Raw genomic sequence first — 26805 nt, forward strand, 5'->3', positions numbered from 1 at the left:
TATTGTACAAGCACATGTAATTATGTTGGAGCAAAAGAGAAATGTCATAAAACATTGTGTCTGATTTTTGTATGCATAAAGCTAATGTCCCTATAGAAGGATGTGCTTTAACTGGCAATCACTGAGGATATATTCAAATTGCAAATATCCATTTATCATTTACTATACTAATATGACATTCTGAGAGAATATGTGTACAGTTATATCTCTAATACTTAAGCACACGGAGAAGTTATACTTACCCATCAACTTGAACTTCAGGCAGATAATCCATTTTCAGCAAACCAAGATTTCTCATGCACACAGAATAATTGTGAGCCAACAATGAAAGCTAAATATTGTTTTAAACAAGGGTCAGCTGTTTGAAGTGTATACTAATGCCATCTGTTGCAAGGTAGGATAAACAAGTAGGATAAGTGGTTTTAAGCTCCTCTGTAAAAATGCTTCCTGAAGGAAACAGTCATATCTAGGTTAAGGCACATAAACACTGGACACGTGGCAAAGAGCAGCACAGAATGCTGACGGTACCATTTCACTGGTCGATGTCGGAGCCAACGTCGTACTGCATCAATAACTTCTTCATCATCCGCGTAGTGCCTCCCACGGATTGCGTCCTTCATTGGGCCAAACATATGGAAATCCGACGGTGTGAGATCGTGGCTGTAGGGTGCATGAGGAAGAACAGTCCACTGAAGTTTTGTGACCTCCTCTCGGGTGTGAAGACTTGTGTGACGTCTTGCGTTGTCATGAAGAAGGAGAAGTTCGTTCAGATTTTTGTGCCTACGAACACGCTGAAGTCGTTTCTTCAATTTCTGAAGAGTAGCACAATACACTTCAGAGTTGATTGTTTGACCATGGGGAAGGACATCGAACAGAATAACCCCTTCAGCATCCCAGAAGACTGTAACCATGACTTTACCAGCTGAGGGTATGGCTTTAAACTTTTTCTTGGTAGGGGAGTGGGTGTGGCGCCACTCCATTGATTGCCGTTTTGTTTCAGGTTCGAAGTGATGAACCCATGTTTCATCGCCTGTAACAATCTTTGACAAGAAATTGTCACCCTCAGCCACATGACGAGCAAGCAATTCCGCACAGATGGTTCTCCTTTGCCCTTTATGGTGTTCGGTTAGACAACGAGGGACCCAGCAGGAACAAACCTTTGAATATCCCAACTGGTGAACAATTGTGACATCACTACCAACAGAGATGTCAAGTTGAGCACTGAGTTGTTTGATGGTGATCCGTCGATCATCTCGAACGAGTGTGTTCGCACGCTCCGCCATTGCAGGAGTCACAGCTGTGCACGGCCGGCCCGCACGCGGGAGATCAGACAGTCTTGCTTGACCTTGCGGTGATGATGACACACGCTTTGCCCAACGACTCACCGTGCTTTTGTCCACTGCCAGATCACCGTAGACATTCTGCAAGTGCCTATGAATATCTGAGATGCCCTGGTTTTCCGCCAAAAGAAACTTGATCACTGCCCGTTGTTTGCAACGCACATCCGTTACAGACGCCATTTTAACAGCTCCGTACAGCGCTGCCACCTGTCAGAAGTCAATGAAACTATACGAGATGAAGCGGGAATGTTTGAAAATATTCCACAAGAAATTTCCGGTTTTTTTCAACCAAAATTGGCCGAGAAAAAAAATGTGTTGCATTACTTATTGAACTGCCCTCGTATTAGTGTGACTATATATGGTTGTAGTTCCTCTATCCTGCTGCCATATGCAGTTGGTATAGTATCATCCATGTAGAACACAGATTTCCACAGTAATACTGTGGTCTGGTCATTCAAATATACAGTATAAAATAAAAATGGCCCAAAATTGAGCTGTGAGGCATTCCTTTTATGACTGGTAGACAATCTGATTTTCAATTGACTAGACATACAAGCTGCTTCCTGTTACTCATGTGGGATTTTAGTAAGTTACAAGCATTCTCTCTTATTCCACAGTGACCTACCTTTTTAATTGGCACGTTATGGGGACTGGGTCAAAGGTTTTACTGGGGCAAGTACTGTTGCAGAACTGACTGACTTATTCTCAAAGCAGTTATACACTTTTGCTGTAATGCTTTCAACTGTTTTAATAGTAGAGAGGCCAGACAGAAACCGTACTGTGCAAAAATGAGTAAACTGTGTTGAAAATGCTGGCTAAGCTGTTGTTGCATACAATACAAGATTACCTCAGACATTATTGAGACAAGTGGGAATGGATCGGTAATTGTCTGGTGATGTGGTTTTCACTTTTTATAAACAGATTTATTACTTACTTCTTTGAGCAATCGCTATGAATGGTATGAGAAATCAGCATTTGTTTCCTCTTCTTTGCATTTAATTTTTGTTGCTCCCAGACATTTTTCATCCTTTGAAAGTGTCATTCCTTTTCTTCCTGGCTCCACCCCACTCCAGTATTCATTCTAATTCCAATTTTTCAAATTGTTTGTCAATTTCAGTGAACCATGTAGGTTTGGTATTGTAACCGTTTAGTATGTTGAAGATATGGTTGGTTAGTCTGTTATTTTGTGTGTGTGTGTGTGTGTGCATAAAACTGCAGTCTTCTTTTCCCTATTACATCAGGTAGCTTTTATATTTACAAATAGAGCTCTCTGATCTTAGTTTGTATTCACCATCACTGTTACTTATAGGTCCCAGTATTTTCCTTGCAGTTCTTCTTTCAACTTTTTTTCAGGCCTAATTATAGAGATTTTCAAGCATTCTGGGCAGTCATCTCCATCTAATATCTTGTTTACAATATCTGTTGGTGGTATTAAAATTTCTTTTTTTTTTATTTGTTTGGTGATAAAGTCCAAGATTCCATAACAAACTGAAGTTCGCAGGTTGTGTGTTATCTATTGTTTCATCGACTTGTCTACTAGTTTCATTAGTTGAGCTAAGACTACCTTTTGTATTATTGTTTTTAGTTTGCAGTAGAGCTATGTATTTGTTCACATATTCCTCTACCTTGATGCCTGAGAGGGGTTTGTTAAAATGTGTGTTTAATGTATCTGGTGGTGCAGTTATAACACTGGTTTTCTCTTGACAATTTATCTCTGTTTTATTGACTTCCCAAGCTGCCTTGTGTCAGTTTTCTGCATTAAGAATACGTTCATCATTTGAGTCACATTTATCTAACTTGATTTCTTATTTATAATGCCTTGTTACTGTTGTGAACATTTCATTATAAGCTATACTGTTGTTTAACATATAATAGCACAGGAGTGTCATGATTCTTATTGCTTAGTTGTGGTGTATACCAGTTCCATATGCGTTTAGATTTAGTAGATGGTTTCTATTTGCAGTGAATCTTGTAATATGTAGGACAGATTTCACTAAAGGTTTCCATTAGTGTCTTTTTAATGCAGTTGCTGACTCATTTGCTTTCATATCCTGCAAGATTGCTATAGTCCAGTTTATAAAGTTTAATTTTCTTTTTAGCTGATGATGACACAGTGGCCAGTCAGTACCGTTGTGCCTTCATAGCCTGTTTGGGTGAATTTTTAGTTGCTGATTTAATTTGTGATGATTAATGACTCAGATTAGTCTTCCACTTTCAGTGGAACAGCTATTTAATTTATTAACCAAACGGGAAAGCGCTGGTAGATAGGCACAATAAAAAACACACAAACACACACACAAAATTTCGAGCTTTCGCAACCCCCGGTTGCTTCGTCAGGAAAGAGGGAAGGAGAGGGAAAGATGAAAGGATGTGGGTTTTAAGGGAGAGGGTAAGGAGTCATTCCAATCCCGGGAGCGGAAAGACTTACCTTAGGGGGAAAAAAGGACAGGTATACACTCGCTCACACACACATATCCATCCACACATATACAGACACAAGCAGACATATTTAAAGACAAAGAGTTTGGGCTTTGTCTTTAAATATGTCTGCTTGTGTCTGTATATGTGTGGATGGATATGTGTGTGTGTGCGAGTGTATACCTGTCCTTTTTCCCCCCTAAGGTAAGTCTTTCCGCTCTCGGGATTGGAATGACTCCTTACCCTCTCCCTTAAAACCCACATCCTTTCATCTTTCCCTCTCCTTCCCTCTTTCCTGACGAATCAACCGGGGGTTGCGAAAGCTTGAAATTTTGTGTGTGTGTTTGTGTGTTTTTTATTGTGCCTATCTACCAGCGCTTTCCCGTTTGGTAAGTCATGGAATCTCTGTTTTTAATATATTTTTCCCATGTGGAATGTTTCTTTCTATTTTATTTTATTTATTATTTAGAGATAGTCTATACCACAGCCCTTCATGAGCTGAGATAGCTAGATCAGTAGTATTTGATTGCATTCTGTGTAATTGAAAGCTGCATATTACGTTATCCATGCATGCTGTAAATCTGGTAGGATAGTCATTTATACGGTATAAATTGAATGAAGTTGATGTATTTAATAAGTAGCTTATTGTCTCACTTTGATACGTAATGTCTATATTAATGTCACCAAACATTAACACTTTGCAGTTTTTACTCCTATGTTACAGTTTTATTGGTTCTTCAAGAGTTTTTACAAACAAGTTTTTATTGTAGTTTGGAAGATGATGTAGAGACAACAATTATTTCTAGTTTTGGGAACAACACCACTGCAGACTCAAAGTTTGCTTCTATACAAAGATCATTTAAAGTTATAACTTTGTAACTTAGTTTCAATTTTTTGTCAACAGAAAGAGCTACACCTTTTATATTTGTTCTGCAGTAATTAGTTTCCAGTTCAACAGTAATTAGTTTCCAGTTCATATCCATTTGGTGCACTTAATTGTAATCCTACAATTGATAACCAGATTTTAAGAATTACAGACTGGACTTGAGTGTTTTAATTGATGCTGGCACACATGATTTTCTTCAGCACACTGCCCCTTCCCTCAGTTTTCATGACTGTCAAGTTCGTTATAGGGCACGGTCTTGGGCATCTGCAAAGATTTGTCCAGTGGGGAGAGGTGGGGCGGGGGGGGATTCTAAAATTGAAGATTTCTTGTATATATGTGTTGGTCAGGTTCAAGACATGTCACACTAGAAGAATAATTGGATAAATTAGAGGTTTAGTGGAACAATGGGAAATCACTTCCAGAAGTGTATGAAGTTCTGTAATTAATAAAATATCTTTACTCCAGATTCAGGAAGAAGAGGGAGGGAGAGGCAATATCTAGAAATGGTTACCTCCAATTACACACATTTATTTTTTACTTGTTTCTGTTTCTTTTTCTTTCTTACTATTGCAGTTTTGTATTAGTATTTGTTATATACAGGGTGGTCCATTGATCGTGACTGGGCCAAATATCTCACGAAATAAGAGTCAAACTAAAAACTACAAAGAACAAAACTTGTCTGGCTTGAAGGGGGAAACCAGTTGGCACTATGGTTGGCAAACTAGATGGCGCTGCCATAGGTCAAATGGAAATCAACTGCGTTTTATTTAAATAGGAACCCCCAATTTTATTACGTATTCGTGTAGCACGTAAAGAAATATGAATGTTTTAGTTGGACCACTTTTTTCGCTTTGTGATAGATGGCGCTGTAATAGTCACAAACACATGGCTCACAGTTTTAGATGAACAGTTGGTAACAGGTAGGTTTTTTAAATTAAAATACAGAATGTAGGTACGTTTGAATATTTTATTTCGATTGTTCCGATGTGATACATGTACCTTTGTGAACTTATCATTTCTGAGAATGCATGCTGTAATAGCGTGGTTACCTCTAAATACCACATTAATGCAATAAATGCTCAAAATCATGTCCGTCAACCTCAATGCATTTGGCAATACGAGTAACGACATTCCTCTCAACAGTGAGTAGTTCGCCTTCTGTAATGTTCCCATATGCATTGACAATGCGCTGACACATGTTGTCAGGCGTTGTCGGTGGATCACGAAAGCAAATACCCTTCAACTTTCCCCACAGAAAGAAATCCGGGGACATCAGATCCGGTGAACGTGTGGGCCATGGTATGGTGCTTTGATGACCAATCCACCTGTCATGAAATATGCTATTCAATACTGCTTCAACAGCATGCGAGCTATGTGCCAGACATCCATCATGTTGGAAGTACATCGCCATTCTGTCATGCAATGAAACATCTTGTAGTAACATCGGTAGAACATTATGTGGGAAATCAACATACATTGCACCATTTAGATTGCCATCGATAAAATAGGGGCCAATTATCCTTCCTCCCATAAAGCCACCCATACATTAACCTGCCAAAGTCACTGTGTTCCATGTGTCGCAACCATTGTGGATTTTCCGTTGCCCAATAGAGCATATTATGCCGGTTTACGTTACCGCAGTTGGTGAATGATGCTTCATCGCTAAGTAGAACGCGTGCAAAATATCTGTCATCATCCCGCAATTTCTCTTGTGCCCAGTGGCAGAACTGTACACGACGTTCAAAGTCATCGCCATGCAATTCCTGGTGCATAGAAATATGGTACGGGTGCAGTCGATGTTGATGTAGCATTCTCAACACCAACGTTTTTGAGATTCCCATCTTTCGCGCAATTTGTATGCTACTGATGTGCAGATCAGCTGTGACAGCAGCTAAAACACCTACTTGGGCATCATCATTTGTTGCACGTTGTGGTTGACGTTTCACATGTGGATCAACACTTCCTGTTTCCTTCAATAATGTAACTATCCGGCGAACGGTTCGGACACTTTGATTATGTCGTCCAGGATACCGAGCAGCATACATAGCACACGCCCGTTGGGCATTTTGATCACAATAGCCATACATCAACATGATATCGACCTTTTCCACAGTTGGTAAACGGTCCACTTTCACACGGGTAATGTATCACGAAAATACCGTCCGCACTGGCGGAATGTTACGTGGTACCACGTAGTTATACGTTTGTGACTATTACAGCGCTATCTATCACAAAGCGAAAAAAGTGGTCCAACTAAAACATTCATATTTCTTTACATACTACACGAATATGTAATATAGCAGGCCAACCATAGTGCCATCTGGTTTCCCCCTTCAAGCTAGACGAGTTTTGTTCTTTGTAGTTTTTTCGTTTGATGCTTATTTCGCGAGATATTTGGCTCGGTCACTATCAATGGACCACCCTGTATAAGGAGCGTTCAAAAAGAAATGAGCCAGAGGCATAATTACAGAAACCAGTATCTGCATGTTAGAAGTATTGACCCTGGCTGTTGTGACACTTGTCCCACTGAGACACAAGGTGATGAATGGCTGTCTCATAAAATTCCCGGGGCTGTGATGTTAACCAGTTCCACATGTACTGCTGGACATCATCGTCCGAGGTGAATCATTTGCCCCTCAGAGCCTTTTTAAGGGGACCAAAAATGGCATAATCACAGGAAGAGAGGTCCGGACTATATGGAGGGTGGCCGAGAACATCTCGTTTGAATTTATGCAGGAGTGCCATGACTGCTTTGGCCGTATGAGGCTTTGCTTTGTCGTGGAGCAGAATGACCCCACAGGCGAGATTGCCTGGTTGCCTTGATTTGATCGCTTGGCAAGGGGTGGCCAAGGTTTGCAAGTTACGCTGGGCATTCACTGTTGTCCCATGCTCCAGGAAGTGAATCAGAAGGGGGCCGTCTTGGTCAAAGAAGAACGTCAGCATAACCTTTCCTGCACTCGTGTGGATGGCCTTGGCTGCTTTTGATGGTGGTGACCCTGGATGCTTCCACTGGAGACCTTGTCCTTTTGATTCTCGTTCAAAGTGATGATACCATGACTCGTATCCAGCCACCACTCTTGCCAGGAACACATTCCCTTCCCGAGCAGAGTCAACATGCTTCCTGGTGTGGTTGATCCCTGTGGGGCACCCATTGGGCTCACACTTTGCACATGTGCAGTTGTTCTTTCATGATAGTGTGAACACTTCCGACACTCAATCCAACCAGGGCAGCTATGGCTTTCACTGTCACTCGATGGTCCTGGGTAATGAGTGTATCCACCAGCTGGACAATGTCATCGCTCATGCAGTGCGGTGCTCCAGACCGTGCTAACAACACCCATCCTTCCCTGAAGCGCTTGTGCCACACCTTGACCCTTGAAAGGGTCATGCAGTGTTCACCGTACACTTGTGACATTTGTCGTTGAATGTCTGTTCCTCCTACTCCTTCCATTGTCATAAAACGAACAACACCTCTTTGCTCTTCTTTTGACACCTCCATGTCACTGTTTGCAATGCGACTGACAGCGTTTGATGATTGATGCATGCTGCTGCTAGCTCTATATATTCATGTGATGTGCATGTGTGCCCTCTAATGACAGGCTGTGAACTTCCACACTCTGGTGGCAACCTCACCTCATTACACACGCCACGATAATACCCTCCTGTCACTGGTTTGTGCATTCCAGACTCCGGCTCATTTCTTTTTGAACACCACTTATAAATTCCTAGTGATAAATTACACTAGTTGACTTGCACACATTGATATAATTTATGTACACATTACAATAAAGCATTTTCAGTTAGCAGTGAGATCAAAGTTTCTCGGGCGACATCCTTGTATAAAATATTCTTAGTTTACTTGACGCATCAGATCTGGGAATGGTTTTGACATTTTGATGAAATAGTCTGTTTCCTTAATCAAGGACAACTAACTGTCATGATTGCTGCTGTTGGCATGACAATAAGTTGTTCCTGGTGAAGATGATAGACTATTTCATGAAAAGCTTAAAACTGTACCCATATCTGACACACCAAGTAAATCTATAATTTCTTATTCCATTAGCATTGTTTTACAGAATGTAGGCCATAGAAATGTTTTTCATTATAATTGTTAGAAATTCACCATGTACCATTAGTTAAATCAAAACATTTGTTGTAACATTAGCCATCAACATATCACATGGACGACTGTGGATTTGATTTAGAGTAACCACATTAAATTGACTGGTACTTACATGTTTGTTATGGGAAATGAAACATTTCTGGTTCAAATTAAGAAGATCTTAAAGTACTAACTTTGTCACATCTTAAATAAGTGAATTTTAAAGAAATATGGAAGGACTGTCAATTTCAGTATTGAATCTAACCAGGAAAACATTATATGATGCCCTAAATTTTCTTAAAATATCTCACTACAATACAAGAAAATAGTAACAGCAGTAGATGATTCTCTGTATCAGTTACATCAACCACAAACAAACATAATCACTAATATACATTCATATTTTTCAGGTACTGTGGAGAGAGATTGATAGGCATTCACGTACAATATTTCCAGCATTCTTCCTGCTGTTTGTTGTTTTCTACTGGCCCATATTGCTGCTGAAGAAGTCTTAACACTCAGTGATGACAAGATTCTTTCACTATTTCAGAGTTTATTGAAAAAGTCAACTGGAGGAAAGGCTTGTAGCCCTTTCTGCACAGACATGAATGTCTAAAGAGCACACTGCAATGTGTCACTGGCTGTGATACTGAAAGATGTTTTATCAGAGTGATAAGCCAGATTATGAGGATTAAAATAATGTGATAAGTAGTGAATATTGTGCCTTTAATCAATGTAAATAATTGTAGCTCTAAATTACTGATCTTTCAAGCCTATGTTCAAATTATGGTTGTTCTACAGTGGTGTGAATAAAGAAATCTCTTTGGTTACTGTTCAGAAAATGTTTGAGATGAGAATATAGCTGAAAAGTGTTGCACTCTATATAAAATCAAAGTGTTCCTGTGATATGCATTTTTAAAGATTGTGAGTGAGATTTGTCTTGCAGTCTCTTCTAGTATATAGATAAGAAGCAAAAGACTATGAAAACATGTAATATTATAACATAAAACATGTAATATGATAGCATCATTACAATAACCACCACTTTGGAACTCAAATTTTCTGAGAGCTGGTGGCATGTTCCTTGGAATTTTATTTATTATCATAATGTCTGTGTCTGCTTAAACAACATCTGGATGAATGACCTACAAAATTAGGTTTGTTTAAAAGATTGTATGACTGATTTTACAAGGAAAATGTTAGATTATATAGCAACATATGTCCTCCCACTTCAGAAAACAGTCCTTAAACAGATCTTCAAGACTCAGCCAGAGTTATATTATGCTTTCAATTGTGTTAAACTGTTGTTTTTTTGAGTGTTTCATCAAGTGTAAGAAACAATAAAAAATAATCCATTGTCAGGATTACGAGGTAGGTGGAGATGAACTAATATTGTAGTTTCTGTGCAAAGTTCTCACATTCTGTTGTTGGAAGAAGTGAACTGTTGGTGTGCAGGATCAATAAGTACAATATAACATAGAATGCCTTTCTTAATGCCTTTAGAAATTTTACCCCTTGATTTGTCGTGTCAGAAATTTGCAGTGCATATTACACTAATCAGTGAGGGATCAGAAAAAGAAGAAAATTGTGTTGCATAAAACACAGACATTCATTCAAATTTTCCTTATAGTTCTGTTCATGTTTTGATTAACAAATATGACTATATTAGTGGAAGCCAGTTTTTTTCTCTAGTTATCACTTTACCAAGAAATGTTTCACCTTCACTTTCCGGTTTAAGAACATTCTGTTAAAAGTGTTAACTCATTCTTCTGGTTACTGAACACATCTGCTGGATTACATATGTCACAGTGAAAAACGTGCATATCTGTTAGATTAGGTGGTTCCAATGTACCCCATAGGACACAGGCACCTGGGTGCCCCACAGCTTGCTGCGAGCACACGTAACTGATACAGGTTACCTACTACATGGCCCATTTGTGCACACATTCGGTACATGCATGGCTACCAATGTCTCTATGCATTCTACCAGTGAATTAGTATCGTTTAGGCTATGGCCTGGCTGCTGGACAACCAGAGCATCAGCTGTTTGCAGGCTCGTGCCCACCTATACCCGTGTCCACCCAGCTGCCTGCCGGCTGGCATTTGAGCTAGAACAGCCTACGTTAGACCATTATGACAAACATCTTGAATATAGTATTTTGCTTTGTGCATGTATGAATCTTGCAGACCTTAAATTGATCTTCAGGCTTTAGTATAGTATCTCGATACTGGTGATATCAAAAAGTTACATCATGTATAACGAATATGGAATGGAGAAATTGATATCGAGGAAGTAGGGAAGGGAGTTAGACAGCACCTCCTAATGTATCTCAAAATAATTCCACAGATGCCATTAACTAAAAGATCCCAGATCTTGTATTCGAAATCACAGTTCTCAAGTAGTTGCCATAAGCCCTTTACCTGAGAGAGGTAATCTTTCACTTCCACTTTTTAGTTTTTCCTTCTTCACTTTTGTGTATGTGCTTCTTTCTCATGTTTTCAATTCTCAAATTAGCAGACTAGGCAGTCTCTAGCACTGAATGGACATTTGTATTTTGAATGGTTCTGTTAACTCTTAATTTAATATGCAGGGCACAATCTCACCCACACAGTAAATTCGACTTTATTCTGACAATATTATGAAAAGGATAGTTGCTACTCACCATATAGTGGAGATGCTGAGTAGCAGATAGGTATAACAAAAAGACTGTTACAAAATAAGCTTTCAGCCAACAAAGCCTTTGCCAAAAATAGACGACAGACACACATGCAAGTGCAACTCACATGCACACATCACCACAGTCTGTGGCAGCTGAAACCACACTGACTTCAGCTGTCACAGACTGTGGTTATGTGTGTGTGAGTTGCGCGCACTACTTTTGACAAAGGCCTTGTTGGCCCAAAGCTTATTTTGTGACAGGCTTTTTGTTGTGCCTGTCTGCGACTCAGCATCTCTGCTATATCGTGAGTAGCAACTATCCTTTTCATAATACTGTTACTTTCCATCCTGTATTTTCCATTGTTTGACTATATTATGACCACTTCTTGTTGATGCATCCCCCTATGAAAACTTAATGTTCTTAATTTTGTATACTACTGTTAATAATAGTATGCAACATTATACAATTTTATTTTGATTTGCCACCTGTGTGTAATATCATTCTTTCTTACAGTAATGTATTTTCTTGCCTTACTAGCTTAGTCCATTATTGCATTACCTAAAAGCCCCTCACTTTTGTTACAGAGATGAAAGAATGAGCACATCTATCATCTCATATTCAACTTAAGACATTGCACATTTATGAAATTAATGTGCAAACAAGATATTAGCTTTCCTTTATTATATTATGGATTCTCATAGTTCTGCCCCATATTTCTTGAGACACTCATAACCAAATTCACAGTCTCTCAGTTACTGCTCCAACACCCTTCGCTGAAGTCAAATTAAATTATCTGCTTAAAAATCGTACTACATGAAGTTTCACATTTATTTTTGTTAACTCTCCAAAAGGAATAATGTTTCAGTTGATAATGGTTGTCTTTAATTTTGGAAAAAATCTTGAATAAGTAACAACAGAGAAACCAAATATGAAGGAAGGAGACATTCTGATGTGCTTCTGTATTGCTACAAACTTCTTGTCAAGTGAGGCATTATGTAGGAGGTCAATTTTGCTTCTCAAAATGAAAACGTCGTGGTTTTTCTTGTATATCCTACATCTCTGTTGAAAAATTTCTCATTTTGTTTTCACGAAGATATCAGCAGTATCTTTTCAGTAATAGTTCCCTCACCTAGCTATTTAAATAGCAGGAGAGTGTAATTTGAAAGAGATTATGATAGTAATAATTAGAACAATGGAAGAAAAATCAGAAATTTAAGTACCCATATAGTTTTAAATCTGCTAGTGCCAGACAATGAGTGGAGTATTAGCAAGCAGTACTAGGTTTTGTAAAATGCTGCCTTTCAGACCAAAAGGTGTCAGATGATTGCCAGTAATACAAATAGACATAAAAGAATTTTGCACTATGGTAAACATATAGAACTTCACCTGGCCTGGGTAACTTAATAAAACAGTATAGATGAAAAGTGTCTTCCCAACGAATAGTAAATGAAGGAGAGGCATATTGCAATACAAAGGAAAGGATAGATTTGATACGATAGTGCACTACATAAGATATAAAATGTGCGAAGTTATTAGTGATTGACAAGGTAGTCAATAAATGGTAAATAAGGGAAGGTAAAGTCGGACAAGACATTTAGAAAAGACTAACATTGACAGAAGTGATAAAAAATAAGTAGAAAACATTAGAAGGGAAAATGAAAAGTTGGAGGTTGCTTCATTTTGCTCTTCTCTTCTGCCTTCTCCTCTTCTCTTCTAACCAAGTGGGGTGATGCAGTGGACTCACATTTGGCAGGACGATAGTTCGAATCTGTGTCAAAACATTCAGATTTAGGTTTTCTTTGATTTCTCTAAATCACCCCAGGCAAATGCTGGGATGGTGCCCTTTAAAGGGTATGGCCAGTTTCCTTCCCCATCCTTGAAAACAACCCAAGCTTGTGCTCCATCTCTAATGACCCCATTGTCGACAGGATGCTGAAACCCAAATTTCCTTCCTTCTCTCTTGTGTCTCCTTCCCTCAACTCCTGTCAACTTCTCTTATCATCTCTCCTCCTCCTCCTCCTCCTTCTTCTTCTCCTCCTCTCTTCTCTTCTCTTCTCTTAAGCACTATGTCTCTTGAAACAATCACAGTCTCTCAATAACTGCTTCTACACTCTTCAGTGAAATAAAATTGGTTCATCCATATAAAAACTCTTTTTTCTAAAATTTCACAGTTATATTCATTTGCCCTCTGAAAATAAAATGATACTTCAGTGGATATTAGTTTATTAATTTTGGGAAAAATTTTGGGTCAGTAATGACAGAGCTATAAAATATGAAGACAAGAGATTATCTAATGGGCTTCTGCTCTTCTAGAAATTTCATGTCAAGTGAAACACAATGTAGGAGGTTACTGCTGCTTCTCAAAATGAAGAGGTCATTGTTTTTGTTGCAGATCCTAGTTCCCAGTTGAAAAATACCTTCATTTCCTTTTTGAGAAAATAAAATAAATGGGAAATAAGGGCAGATAAATTGGGACAAGAAGCACAGAAGAAATAAATATTGATAGAGGTGGTAAAAAGTAAACAATGAACATTAAACTGGAAGTCCAATAGAAAAGAGGATAACAGAAGCTGGAGATGCAGTCAGTGCAAGGGAAAGAAAGAACACTTGATGATTAAACTTGAAGGAAAAAAAGAGGAGGAGAAAGATGGATGGTGAAATATCCTTTTCTATTCTCCTTTTCCTCTTTTCATTTCCCAAACTTCTCTCTCTGTCTCTTTTTACCTGTTCATACATATGTGTACTTCTTTCCTGCTTCATTTATCCTTCCCTGTTGCTCATCAATTGTCATTGCTACAACTTCTACATTCTCTAGTTTTCAGATCTTGCTTGTAGCATTTCATAACTAGCTTCCAGCTCATCCTATTCTTGTACGTAAAATAAGAAGTCCCCTTTCTCCTTATACTTTCACCTTGGTTATGAGGGCATAACTTATTTTGCATTTCTCTCTCTCTCTCTCTCTCTCTCTCTCTCTCTGTCTCTGTGTGTGTGTGTGTGTGTGTGTGTGTGTGTGTGTGTGTGTGTGATGTCCTTTTGGTATTTTATCTCTAAACAACTAAAATATAGGATCTATAATCTAGAAACTAAAGAAGTGTAAAGCATGCTACTTCATCTGCAAATCTCAATGTTACATTTACTATGATTTCACCTAAATTCGATTCTGTTGGGACTAATTAGCTGAACTGACTTGATATGATTTTTATTTGGTCCTATTAAAGTACATTCTGTACAATGGTTGTACTGTGAGACAACTCAAAGAATACAGTGGTATTACATGAAGACAAAGACAAGAAAAGAAGATGGAAAAAAAATTGTCTGAAAAACAGGGTGATTCAAAAAGGACTTTACAACTTTGAAACGAAACAAAAATTTATTGAGATAGGTGTCATTTTGTAGCAAACAACCTCAAGTTTCACATAGAAGTGTCAAGTGTCATTTTGGTTTGATGTGACAATCATTTGTGATGCAGAAAACACATCCCATGGGTAGTCAGTTTCTTCCCACACTCATTGCAGCAAATTGGGTGTAACTTGTGCAAAGACAGTGTAGATTCCATGTTTTAGGTCAGCTCAATTGTTTGGTAACCGAGGAACATACACACGGTCTTTAATGAAACCCCAGAGAAAGAAATCCAATGGTGTCAAGTCTGTGGAGCGAGGTCGCCATGCCATTGGCCCTTCATGGTCAACCCACTGATCTGGGAAGCAATTAGCAAGGAAACCTCAAACTTCTATGACGGAAAGAGGTGGTGTACCATTTTTCCAAACAGCCTTTTGTCGAATGCCAGTCTTGTGAGATGAACATTGCGTTGATTTTTGTGGACTGCAGACAAAGCTCTCCCTAACCTGTTCAACATAATTCTCAACATGCTGGCGACCTGGTGATTTATCACATCGTAGTGAACAACTTGTCCCAACAAAGTTCTTGTGCCAAGAGTAAATTGTAGGCCTGCTTGGAGGTACTCTAGTGTATTTCATGTGAAATTTACACTGAACAGTTGTTGCAGAGTTTGTTTCGTGAAACCAAAACACACAGTGAGCGTGCTCCCTTCCACAGAAAGAAGCAATTTTAAATGTGCACTACACTGACACTCCTGGCGATGGAATGGCGTACCGATGCACTAAGTGATTCAAAGCGGAGGCTGTTTGCTACAAAATGACAATCTACTGATTCTGTGAGTTAACTCTGTAAATTACTATATCATTCCTACAATGTAAAGACCATTTTGACTTGTGCTGTATAGAAATAAAGCAAGCACGTATTTTTTTCTGTTTGTTAAGCGATTGTGTTACAAACAGTTTTAATGTTATATTAACACCTGTTTTGCCTTGTCTTGTTAATTTCTCAGCACTAACAATTCCTTCATAGAAATGGGATCCAGTAACAAAACAGTGTGTTGTCTAATTGCAGCACATGATGTTGATGCTGCTAAAAACATTGTTCCTTACATACTAGAAAAGACATGAACAGAAGCCATTCAAAATACTGAAAGTTTTACAGTCACTAATGGCCTGCACTGAGGATTGTATATTTCATACTAACAACACAGAGAACTGTTACGCAAAGTTGCAAACATTGTTTAATTAAACTGCAGTATTATACAAGAGAGAAATACTTTACTTTGGTCATTCCAATTGAATCTAACCCCCAACGGCATTTTCTGATTTGTTGGCAAATAAGCTGTTTCTCCTTTATTTCCACAAATATTATCAGAAGTGTATTATTTAGTTTTTTAGATTTTTTTAAAATTCACACTTATTCAGAACTGCACTGAACACAAACTATAGAAGAAACTGTTTACTTGTGCACAGATGTTTAATTCATGAGGTGTTAAAAGGAACTTAAGCAGACTCTGTTTCATATTTTTTATTATTTGATCGGTTTTAATTCATGTGGAAATAATCATATTACACGTGCTTGATTTGGACAGAAGGATGAAAGGAATGTAGGGGCTTAATGTCCTGTGGACAATAAGGTGATTAAAGATGGTATGTGAATAGGGATATTCTTTATGTCTATGTAACAGACTAACACAGCCATCCTGATAGATTTATTTACTGGATAACTGAATAGCTATCACAGATACATAGTAATAAAATATTTTGAAATTTATGGTTTCATAATTTTTCTCAGTGTATGTAACATCTTAAAACATAACACTGCCATGGAATAAAAGGGAGCTTCTGAAATGATGTGCACACTAAATGAAATCATACAGCAAGAAACCCAATATCACACGGTGATTCTTAATCTCATGAAAAACCACACTTTTGGGTTATCTTAACTAAATAACCTAAGCTTACATAGATACTAACAAGACTGTCTTCTGCCGATGCCAATGAGTTAACATATACAATGGGACCAATGTGCTATAGAAGGTACACACTCTTTACACAATATATTTGTGTCTACTGCTGATATTTAACAAAGCCATAGAGAAATTTTTCTTCTAATCTGGTACTACTGTGCATCAAGAAATATAAAAATATGTTCAGCCTCATTTGAAAGAAAGAAAACCTGTACAGGAAAGGGAACATGATAATACTGTGATAATCTAAAAATGAACTATGTGGTGATCAGACATCAGTTTTTTAAAATTCTGTTAGACATCTAAAAAATTATGCGAAGGTAGTTTTGAAGGACCAAGTCATTCTGTTAATGACGGATGACTGAAAAGAACGCATTAAAAATATTCCTCTATCTTTATATGAAGAATACTTCTAATTTATATAAAATTATAGTTATTGCCTTATTTCATATCTGTCTTTGTTAAAATGAAATTATAGATTGTAGTCTGTATTACATACAAAGTTGCATGTATGCACATAAAAATGGAATACATAAAGCTTTTATTTCTATTTTATGCCCATTTGTTTTATTTATTCTCTGTCGATATGAGATAAAATGTTCCGTCCTCTCTCACAGCTCATAGCTCTGCTTTCTTTATAAAGTCATTAGTATTTACAGATTACAATTTTGTTCAGGAAATCAGTGAATTACTGTATTGTGTTATTCTCTTACTATCAATGATGAGCTGGACAGAATTTTTGGATGATTATGGAGCAAATTGGAGATATCTGCATACTATAGTAATTTTAATTGGAGTGGATGAGGATAGGTGATTGAATTATAACACACATATCATTGTCACCGTTAAAACTATATTGCAGATAAACACACACTTACAATGTATGGTACAGCACTACCATCACATTATTGTCTCTACATTGAGATGTTCTGGTGTGAACTACTACGATGCGCCAAAGTGCACACACAGAAAAGAGAATCATAAGCTGGAAATCCCTAGATTTTCGAGTGCTCTGCAAATGGCACTGAATTCAAATGATAGTCACTGCATTAATCAAACAGTATTGCAATACAAGCTCTTAGGACATCATAAGAGAATAACTTAATAGTTTAACACTGCTAAATTCCAGTATTAAATATAAGAACTTAACTGGTAGGTTGTCCAACAGGAAATAATACTTATTTTAATTCTAACATGTCTCTGAATCTGTCAGTTTTAATATCACTGAGACCTTTGGTTAAAATGTCTGCCACATTGATATAAGTTGATACATTGTATTGTATTGTATTGAACTGGGGACCTAGAAATGACGGAGAGGCTCCGTCGCCACCATAGCCTTCAGTGGTTCACAACCCCACAACAGGCTACAGGAGTCCACTCTCTCCACCTCCATCCCACACTGAATGCAGAGTTACTGTGCTGTTCGGCCCCCAGGAACATCTCACACCAGACAAGTGTAGCCCCGGGAACATCTCACACCAGACATGTGTAACCCCAAATGTTTGCATGATAGAGTAATTATGGTGTACGCGTATGTGGAGACAGTGTTTGCGCAGCAATTACCGACATAGTGTAACTGAGGCGGAATAAGGGGAGCCAACCTGCATTCGCCAAGACAGATGGAAAACTGCCTTAAAAACCATCCACAGACTGGCCGGCACACCGGAACTTGACACTAATCCGCCGGGCGGATTCGTGCCGGGGACCGGCACACCTTCCCCCTTGGAAAGCAGTGCATTAGACCACATGGCTAACCAGGTGGGCTAAGTTGATATGTACTTGAACTTAATGAATTGGATAGATAAAAAAAAAAAAAAAATCTACTCACCAAGCGGCAGCAGAACATACACATACAAGACAGTTATAATTAACAACAGAGGCTCCTTCTTGAGGTAGAAGAGTTGAAGGGAAAGGAAGAGCGGTGAAGGAAAAGGACTGGAAAGGTCTAGGAAAAGGGGTACATTTGACAAAAATTACCCAGAACTGTGGTTCAGGGGAGGCTTACTATACGGGATGAGGAGAGAAGATTGATTGTTGGGGACTGTATCAGATGAGATTTGAAAACCTGACAGCTTAAAGGTGGAAGATAGGGTAATATGCAGACAGAGATTACTGATTAAACATACAACATGAGTTAATAAGAGTGAAAAGCTAAGTGCATTGTACGTAATTGAGGTGGGAGGTAGGGGCGGTGAAAAATAGACAGGAAAGACAATGAAAAGTGTAGAAAACTAAAATGGAGTGAAGCAAAGAGTAGTTACAGAGGAGAACACTGAGAAGGAAGAAATCAACATAAATTAAAGGCAGGTGGGTGGCGAGAACCAAGGATATTGTAGTGCTAGATCCCACCTGTGGAGTACTGAAAAACCGGTGTTTGGGGGAAGAACCCAGATGGCATGTGTGGTGAAACAGGCTCCGTGGTCACGAATGCCATTTTGTAGAGCATGCTCGGCAACAGGATATTGTCAGTTGCTAGTATACGAGGTTTGTCTGGAAAATACATATAAAAGTTGAATAATAACTTTATTTTACAATTATTCAGGTATTACAATATGGTCTCCTTCAAAGTACTCTCCCTGAGACGCGATACACTTCTGCCAATGCCGTTTCCACTGTTGATAACATTGCTGAAAGTCTTCAGTTGTGATGTTGTTCAGTTGCCGTGTCATTTCCACCTTGATGGCTTCCACATCTCCCAAGTGCCACCCACAAAGCACCATTTTGCATTTTGGGAACATGAAGAAGTCACACGGGGCTAAATCGGGTGAATAAGGCAGGTGGTCTGTCACGGTGATTGAGCTTCGGGCCAAAAACTCACGCACAATGAGCGATGTGTGAGTGGGCGCATTGTCATGATGAAGGATCCACCTGCCCCCTTTTGCCAACTCTGGTTGAACTCGGGCCACACGAGCTCTGAGACGTGTCAGAGCTTCAACATAAAAATTTCCGTTCACTCTCTGGCAGGGAGGGACAAATTCCTTGTGAACAATGCCCCTAGAATCAAAGAAAACAATCAACATTGTCTTCACATTGGACCTTGATTTTCGCAACTTTTTTGTTCTCGGTTCTCCTGCTAGTTTCCATTCCTTGCTTTGAGATTTGAGCTCCACATCGAATTGGTAAAACCAGGACTCGTCTCCAGTGATGACTCGGTTGAGAAAGTCCCCTCGTTCTTCTGCTTCCAACCAATCCTCCCAGCACTCAACCCTCTTTGCTTTCTGTTCTGGCGTCAAGAGCTTCGGTACGATTTTCTCACACAATTTCTTCATTTCAAGTTTTTGTGCCAGGATTTTGTGAACAATTATTTTGGGGATTGACAGCTCATCAGCAATCATTCTGACTGTCAATCTATGGTCTTTAAGGACACAAGCCGAATTCGTTCAACATTTGCATCAGAACTCGCTGTCGATGGGCATCCTGGGCGAGGGTCATCGTTCACTTCTTCTCAGCCATCCCGGAACCTTTTTAACCACTTGTTCACAGTTGGTTCCTTCAGAGAATTGTCTCCATAAACCTGTTTCAAACACTCAAAAATCTCACGGCCATTCTTGCCTAGCTTTGCAAGAAACTTGATGTTGACGCGCTGTTCCTCAATCAGAGAGAGCTCCATGCCGATGGCAGGTGAAAAAGGGTAACTGTCAACAAGCTGCTGCACACTCCCACCTTCAAGCAGAGTGCTCTGACTCGAACTGAGTGTTGATGGGATTGATTACAGCAGTAGTCCCACCTGGCGGTGACTGCAACTTGTAACATAAAGACATTATTCTACTTTTATATGTATTTTCTGGACAAACCTCGTACACCCTCTGTCTATGTCCATTCATCCTAATTGATAATTTTGTGGTAGTTGTATAATGTAGAAGGCTGAACAGTGTTTACATAACAGCTAGTATATGATGTGTCGTTTTGCAGGTGTTTTTCCCTTTTATAGTATAAGTTTTGCCAGTTACATGGCTGTTAAGGTGCAGGAGGGTGCATAGGGCAAGTCTTGCAACAGGGACAGACACAGGGTAGGAGCCATAGGGCAGGGAGATGGGTGCAGAAGGAGCATAGGGACTGACAAGAATATTGTGAAGATTTGGAGGGTGATGGAACTCTATTCGCCGGCCGGGGTGGCCGAGCGATTCTAGGCGCTACAATCTGGAACCGCACGACCGCTATGGTCGCAGGTTCGAATCCTGCCTCAGGTATGGATGTGTGCGATGTCTGTAGGTTAGCTAGGTTTAAGTAGTTCTAAGTTGTAGGGGTCTGTTGACCTCGGAAGTTAAGTCCCATAGTGCTCAGAGTCATTTGAGCCATTTGAAAGCTATTCTAGGTATGGTGGGCAAAATTTCAGACAGAATGGATCTCATATCAGGGCATGATTTTAGAAAGTCATGGCCCTATCAAAGTAGCTGATTAACACATTACAGACGAGGCTAATACTGAGTCACCAATGGTGTGCTCTGAAGTTGCTTTTTGGGGGGATCAGCAGTACCAGGATGGAGTGATGGCCCAGGAAATCTGCTTCTTAACTAGGCTGGAGGTTCAATTATGTGCAGTGAAGGCTGAGGTGAGAATGGGGGTGTACTGCTGTAAAGAGTCTGCATCCAAATAAATATGTTTGTCTCGTATACCAATGATGAATGGGAGGGAACATTTGACATGGAAAGGATGGCAACAGACAATACGTAAGTACTGTTGTTTTTTGGTAGGTTTAATGTGAACAGAAGTGTGTAGCTGGCTTTTGATCAGGATGAGATCGACATCAAGGGAAGTGGCATGGGATTCGGAGTAGTACCATGTGAAATGTAATTGGGAGAAGATATTCAGAGATTCCAGGACTTTTTAGCAACTCAGTAAATATGTCATCAGTGTATCTAAACCACACCAGGGGCTAAATATTTATGGGTGCCAGGAAAGCCTCCTCCAAGCTACCCATGAAAGGGTTGGCATAGGAAGGAGCCATCCCCGTTCTCATGGCCATACCCATCATCTGTTTGTATGTCTGCCCCAAAAAGGTGAAGTAGTTGTTGCTAAGTATAAAGTTGATTAGTGTGAATAGGAAGGATGCCATAGGTCTGGAATTAGGTGGCCCCTGACTGAGGAAATGTTCAGCAGTAGACAGACTATGTATGTGGAGGATGTTGGTATAGAGGGAGGTGGCATCAGTGGTGACAAGCAAGGTGTGTGGTGGGAGTGGGACGGGCACAGATTTCAGATGATCTAGGAAATGGTTGGTATCTTTGATGTAGGAGGGAAGTCTTTGTACTATGGGTTGCAGGTGTTGATCAGCTAAGGCAGATGTACTTTGGTGAGTGCTTTGAAGCTAGAAACTGTAGGACGACCAGGATGATTGGGTTTGTGGATCTTAAGAAGAAGGTAAAAGGTGGGAGTGCGAGGTTTGGGTGGGATGAGAAGTTCTATCGATTGAGGTGTTAGCCTTATGAGAGGCCTGAGGTTTTAAGGAGGGACGACAGGTCAGTTTGAATCACAGGGGTGGGATACTTATGGCAGACATACTCCTTTCAGTCAAGTACAGCAGTGGTAGATCCTTCATCTGCTGGGAGGATGATGATGGAGTCATCAGCTTTTATGGGATGCAGTGCCTGGGGCTCTGCAGAGGTCAGATTAGGGTCATATTGGAGGGACCTGAGGAAGGGTTGTGAAGTAATGCTGGATGTGAAGAATTCTTGGAAGGCTTGTAAGGGACGATTTTGAGGTAGTGGTGGTGGATCAAGTTGGGATCATGGTCTGAATTGTTCAAGGCAGAGTTCAATGTCAGGTCTGCTGTTGGAAAGGTTTTGGGATTGGGTTGGAAAGTGATATTTCCAATGGATATTACACGTGAAGGAAAGTAGGTCCTTCACCATAGCAACATGATCAAATGCAGGTTTGGGGCTGAAACAGAGACCCTTAAATAATATAGGTAATTCACGAGGGGAAGGTGCTTTAGATGAATCTGGGTATTTTGACATTGGTCTCTCAATGTATATATTTCTTAAAGTCATATCTTGTTAACAATATTAGCTTATTCCCAAGAATAAGCAGCTTTCACTCGGTTAATACTCAGAAGAAATCAAACCTGCATTTGGATCGGACTTCCTTAACTCTTGTGCAGAAAGGTGTGCAGTATACTGCTGCAACCATTTTCAATAAGCTACCAATCAAATTCAAAAATCTTAGTATTAATCCATGCACTTTCAAATTGAAACTAGTTTCCTCATGGGTCAATCCTTCTATTCTGTTGAGGAGTTCCTTGAAAAATTAAGCTGATTCTTGTTGTATTGTTGATTGCATTTACTTAAACTTATGGACTGACTTTTTTTGGGTTCATAAATATTTTATTTTCATGTGTTATTACTTTTAACTTGTAATTGTGTGTATTGACGTGTTCCATGACCTTGGAGATTTGCTCCTTTTTGTTTCTATGGAACTTGACATGTAAATAAAATAAAAAAATGAGCAGTTAAGGGCATTGTACTGCTGTGACTGGTTCTTCGGATTATGGGTTATTCTTGGTCTGGGAGGCAGTGGTGAAGGCTGTGAGATGTTAAGGAGGTTGGCCAAGCTCGGTCTGTAGGAGAGGAGTGGTGGCTGATGGTGTGGTTGTTTAGGGAGCTGCAGAGGGACAGGAAGGGAAACACCACTTTTCAGGTAGTTTAGGAGAAGCTGGAACTGCTTTCTGAGGTCAAGTCTGGCGTGTTGTTGCACTTTAAGTTGGCTTGGTGGATGATACCATTCAAGGAAACATGAGAGGCAGATAACTGTAGAATTTTGTAGAAGGATAGAAGTCTGGTAGAGTGGAAATTGGATGATGAGACATACAGGTCACATATTAGGTGGGTAAGAGCAAGAGGCTGCTGTATTTGGAACCGTAAAATAGCCAGGTGTAGGGTAGCATTGCATCCAGAAACAGAGACATTCAATGTTAGGCCTTTTGGAGCATCTCCAAGGGGCAAGCAGATTTCAATAGTGCAAAAGCATGTTTTCAAAAAGAATGGATGTAAGATGAGATGAGATTCATCATGGCAAGAGAGGGCAGCATGGAGAGTTAGAAATCGTGGGAATGGCAAATAATTAAATAAGCACAGGGCGGAAAAGACAGAAAAACGGAAGAAAATCAAGGAAAAAAGTCAGAAAAATTAGAAAAATTCATATGAGAATGAGGGCAACAAAAGTCAGTCAGTACGGTTTGCCGAAAAGCAAATGTACAAAAACGTGAAGAATTACATATAAAAAAGGTAAGGGGATGGTGGGAAAGAAAACATCTGTCAAGTTTGCGAATAAATTGGTGAAAGATGTTTGGGAGAATGCCATCCTGTGTAATGAACCATCATAAATTGTAGACTGAAAATTTGTAAATAACAATTGAAATGTTATATGCAAATAAAAATGGACCTGTCCAAGAGCATGGAAATCAGTACTAGAAAAGATGTACGGGCAAAGCGTTTTTCTTGAAACCTGCTTGTTTCTTGAGTTACTCAAAGAAACCTAACATTGAAAGTCCCTGTTTCTGGGTGCAATCCTACCCTACACCAGGCTCCTTTTCAGTTCCAAATACAGAAATCTCTTGCTCTTACCTGGCTGATCTGTGTCCAATATGCCTCATCAGCCAATTTCCACTCTACCAGACTTCTCTCCTTCTACAAAATCTTACAGCTATCTGCCTCTCATGTTTCCTTGAATGGTATCATCTGCCAAGCCAACTTCAAACTGCAACGACAACCTCTGTAACTATCCAAGGGCCTCACTTTCCGCCCCAAATCTGTATTTGATCATGCTGCTTTGATGAAGACCTACTTTCCTTCACATTTAATATCCATTGGAAATAACACTTTGCAACCAAATCCCAAAACCTTTCCAACAGCGAACCTGACATTGAACCCTGTCTTGAACAATTCAGACCCCAATCCCAACTTGATCCACCACCACTACCTCAAAATCATCCATTACAAGCCTTCCAAGAATTCCTCACATCCAGCATTACTTCACAACCCTTGCTCAGGTCCCTAATCTGTCCTCGGCAGAACTCCAGGCTCTGCATTCCCTAAAAGCTGATGACTCCATTATTATCCTCCCAGCAGACAAAGGATCTACCACTGCAGTACTTGATCGAAAGGAGTATGTTAGTGAAGGTCTATGCCAGTTGTCTGACACCTCTATATACAGCATATGCCATCAAGATCCCATCCCTGTAATTCAATCTGACCTGCAGTCCCTCCTTAAAACCTCAGGCCCCTCACAAGGACTAATACCTCAATCCATAGAACTTCTCATCCCATCCAAAACACGCACACCAACATTTTACCTTCTTCCTAAGATCCACAAACCCAATCATCTTGGCTGTCCTATTGCCTCTGGCTTTAAAGTGCCCACCAAAGAATATCTGCCTTAGATGATCAACATCTGCAGCCCATAGAACAAATACTCCCTTCCTACATTAAAGATACCAAACATTTCCTAGATCATCTGAAATCTGTGCCCATTCCACTCCCAACACACACCTTGGTTGTCATCATTGATGCTACCTCGCTCTTTACCCACATCCCCCATGTACGTGGCCTGTCTGCTGCTGAACATTTCCTCTGTCAGCGCCCACCTAATTCCAAACCTATGAAATCCTTCTACTCGCCTTAATCAACTTTATACTTGCCAACAATTACTTCACCTTGAGGGGCAGACATACAAACGCATCACGGGTACCGCCATGGGAACCAGGATGGCTCCTTCCTATGGCAACCCTTTCATGGGTCACTTGGAGGTGGTTTTCCTAGGATCCGTAAATTTTGACCCCCTGGCTTGGTTTAGATACATTGATGACATATTTACCTTATGGACTCATGGTAAGGCTCACCTGCTAAAATTCCTGGAAACTCTGACTACCTTCTCCAAATTAAATTTCACATGGTCCTTTTCTGAAACTCATGCCACTTTCCTTGATACTGATCTGTACTCAATGAAGGCCAGCTACACAGTTCTGTCCACATAAAGCCTACCAACAAACAACAGTATTTACATTTTGTCTGTTGCCATCCTTTCCATATCAAATGTTCCCTCCCATACAGCCTTGGCAACCGAGGCAAACATATTTGTTCAGATGCAAACTCTTTACAGCAATACACCACTATTCTCACCTTAGCCTTCGCTGCACATAATTATATGTAAAGAAATATGAATATTTTAGTTGGACCACTTTTTTCGCTTTGTGATAGATGGCGCTGTAATAGTCACAAACGTATAAGTATGTGGTATCACGTTACATAATTGCCCCACCAGCCTAGTTAAGAAGCAGATTTCCCAGGCCATTGCATCCAATCCTGGTACTGCTGATCCCTCCAAAAAGCAGCTTCGGGGCACACCATTGGTGACCCAGTATTATCCTGTTCTGGAATGTGTTAGTCAGCTACTTCAACAGGGCCATAACTTCCTAAAATATGCCCTGAAATGAGGTCCATTCTGTCTGAAATTTTGCCCACGACACCTAGAATAGCTTTCTGTTGCGCTCCAAATGTCCACAATATTCTTGTCAGACTCTATGCTCCTTCTGTACCCATATCTCTACCCTATGGCTCCTACCTCTGTGACTGTCACTGCTGCAAGACTTGCCCTATGCACTCTCCTACCAACCACCTTAACAGCCCTGTAACTGGCAAAACATATATGATCAAAGGGAGAGCCACCTGTCATATACCAGCTGTTATGTAAACACTATTCAGCCTTCTACATCGGCATGACTACCACCAAATTATGTATTAGAATGAATGGGCATAGGCAGAGGGTATATATTGGCAACTTGCAATATCCTGTTGCAGAGTATGCTCTACAACATGACAATCATGTCCTCGGTGCCTGTTTCACCACACACGCCATCTGGATTCTTTCTCCAGCCACCAGTTTCTCAGAACTCCACAGGTGGAATCTAGCACTACAACATGTCATTGGTTCTTGCCATCCACATGGTCCTAATTTACATTAATTTTTCCCGTCACAGCATTTCTTTACTGTAACTACCCTTGCTTCACTCTGTTTTAGTTTTCTACATCTTTCATTGTCTTTCCCATCTATTTTTCATCGCCCAACTCCCACCTTTGTATGTACACTGCACTTAT

The 26805-nt window shown here is 39.8% G+C and overlaps 1 protein-coding gene across 5 annotated transcripts in view; it reads left to right on the plus strand.

The window, feature by feature from the left end:
• Positions 1 to 10037, plus strand: part of LOC124622161 (glycine receptor subunit alpha-3) — a 588708-nt gene extending 578671 nt beyond the window's left edge. The window contains exon 10 of one of the 5 annotated variants that reach the window (XM_047147805.1): positions 9157 to 10037. In XM_047147805.1, the coding sequence (XP_047003761.1) occupies positions 9157 to 9176 (20 nt within the window). In that variant the 3' untranslated portion in view covers positions 9177 to 10037. The remainder of the gene's footprint in view (positions 1 to 9156) is intronic. The other 4 variants (XM_047147803.1, XM_047147804.1, XM_047147802.1 and 1 more) reach the window with 4 other exon arrangements.
• The last annotated feature ends 16768 nt before the right edge of the window (positions 10038 to 26805 follow it).

This window comes from Schistocerca americana, chromosome 7 (assembly GCF_021461395.2).
Source record: "Schistocerca americana isolate TAMUIC-IGC-003095 chromosome 7, iqSchAmer2.1, whole genome shotgun sequence".
Classification (NCBI taxonomy): Eukaryota; Metazoa; Arthropoda; class Insecta; order Orthoptera; family Acrididae; genus Schistocerca; species Schistocerca americana.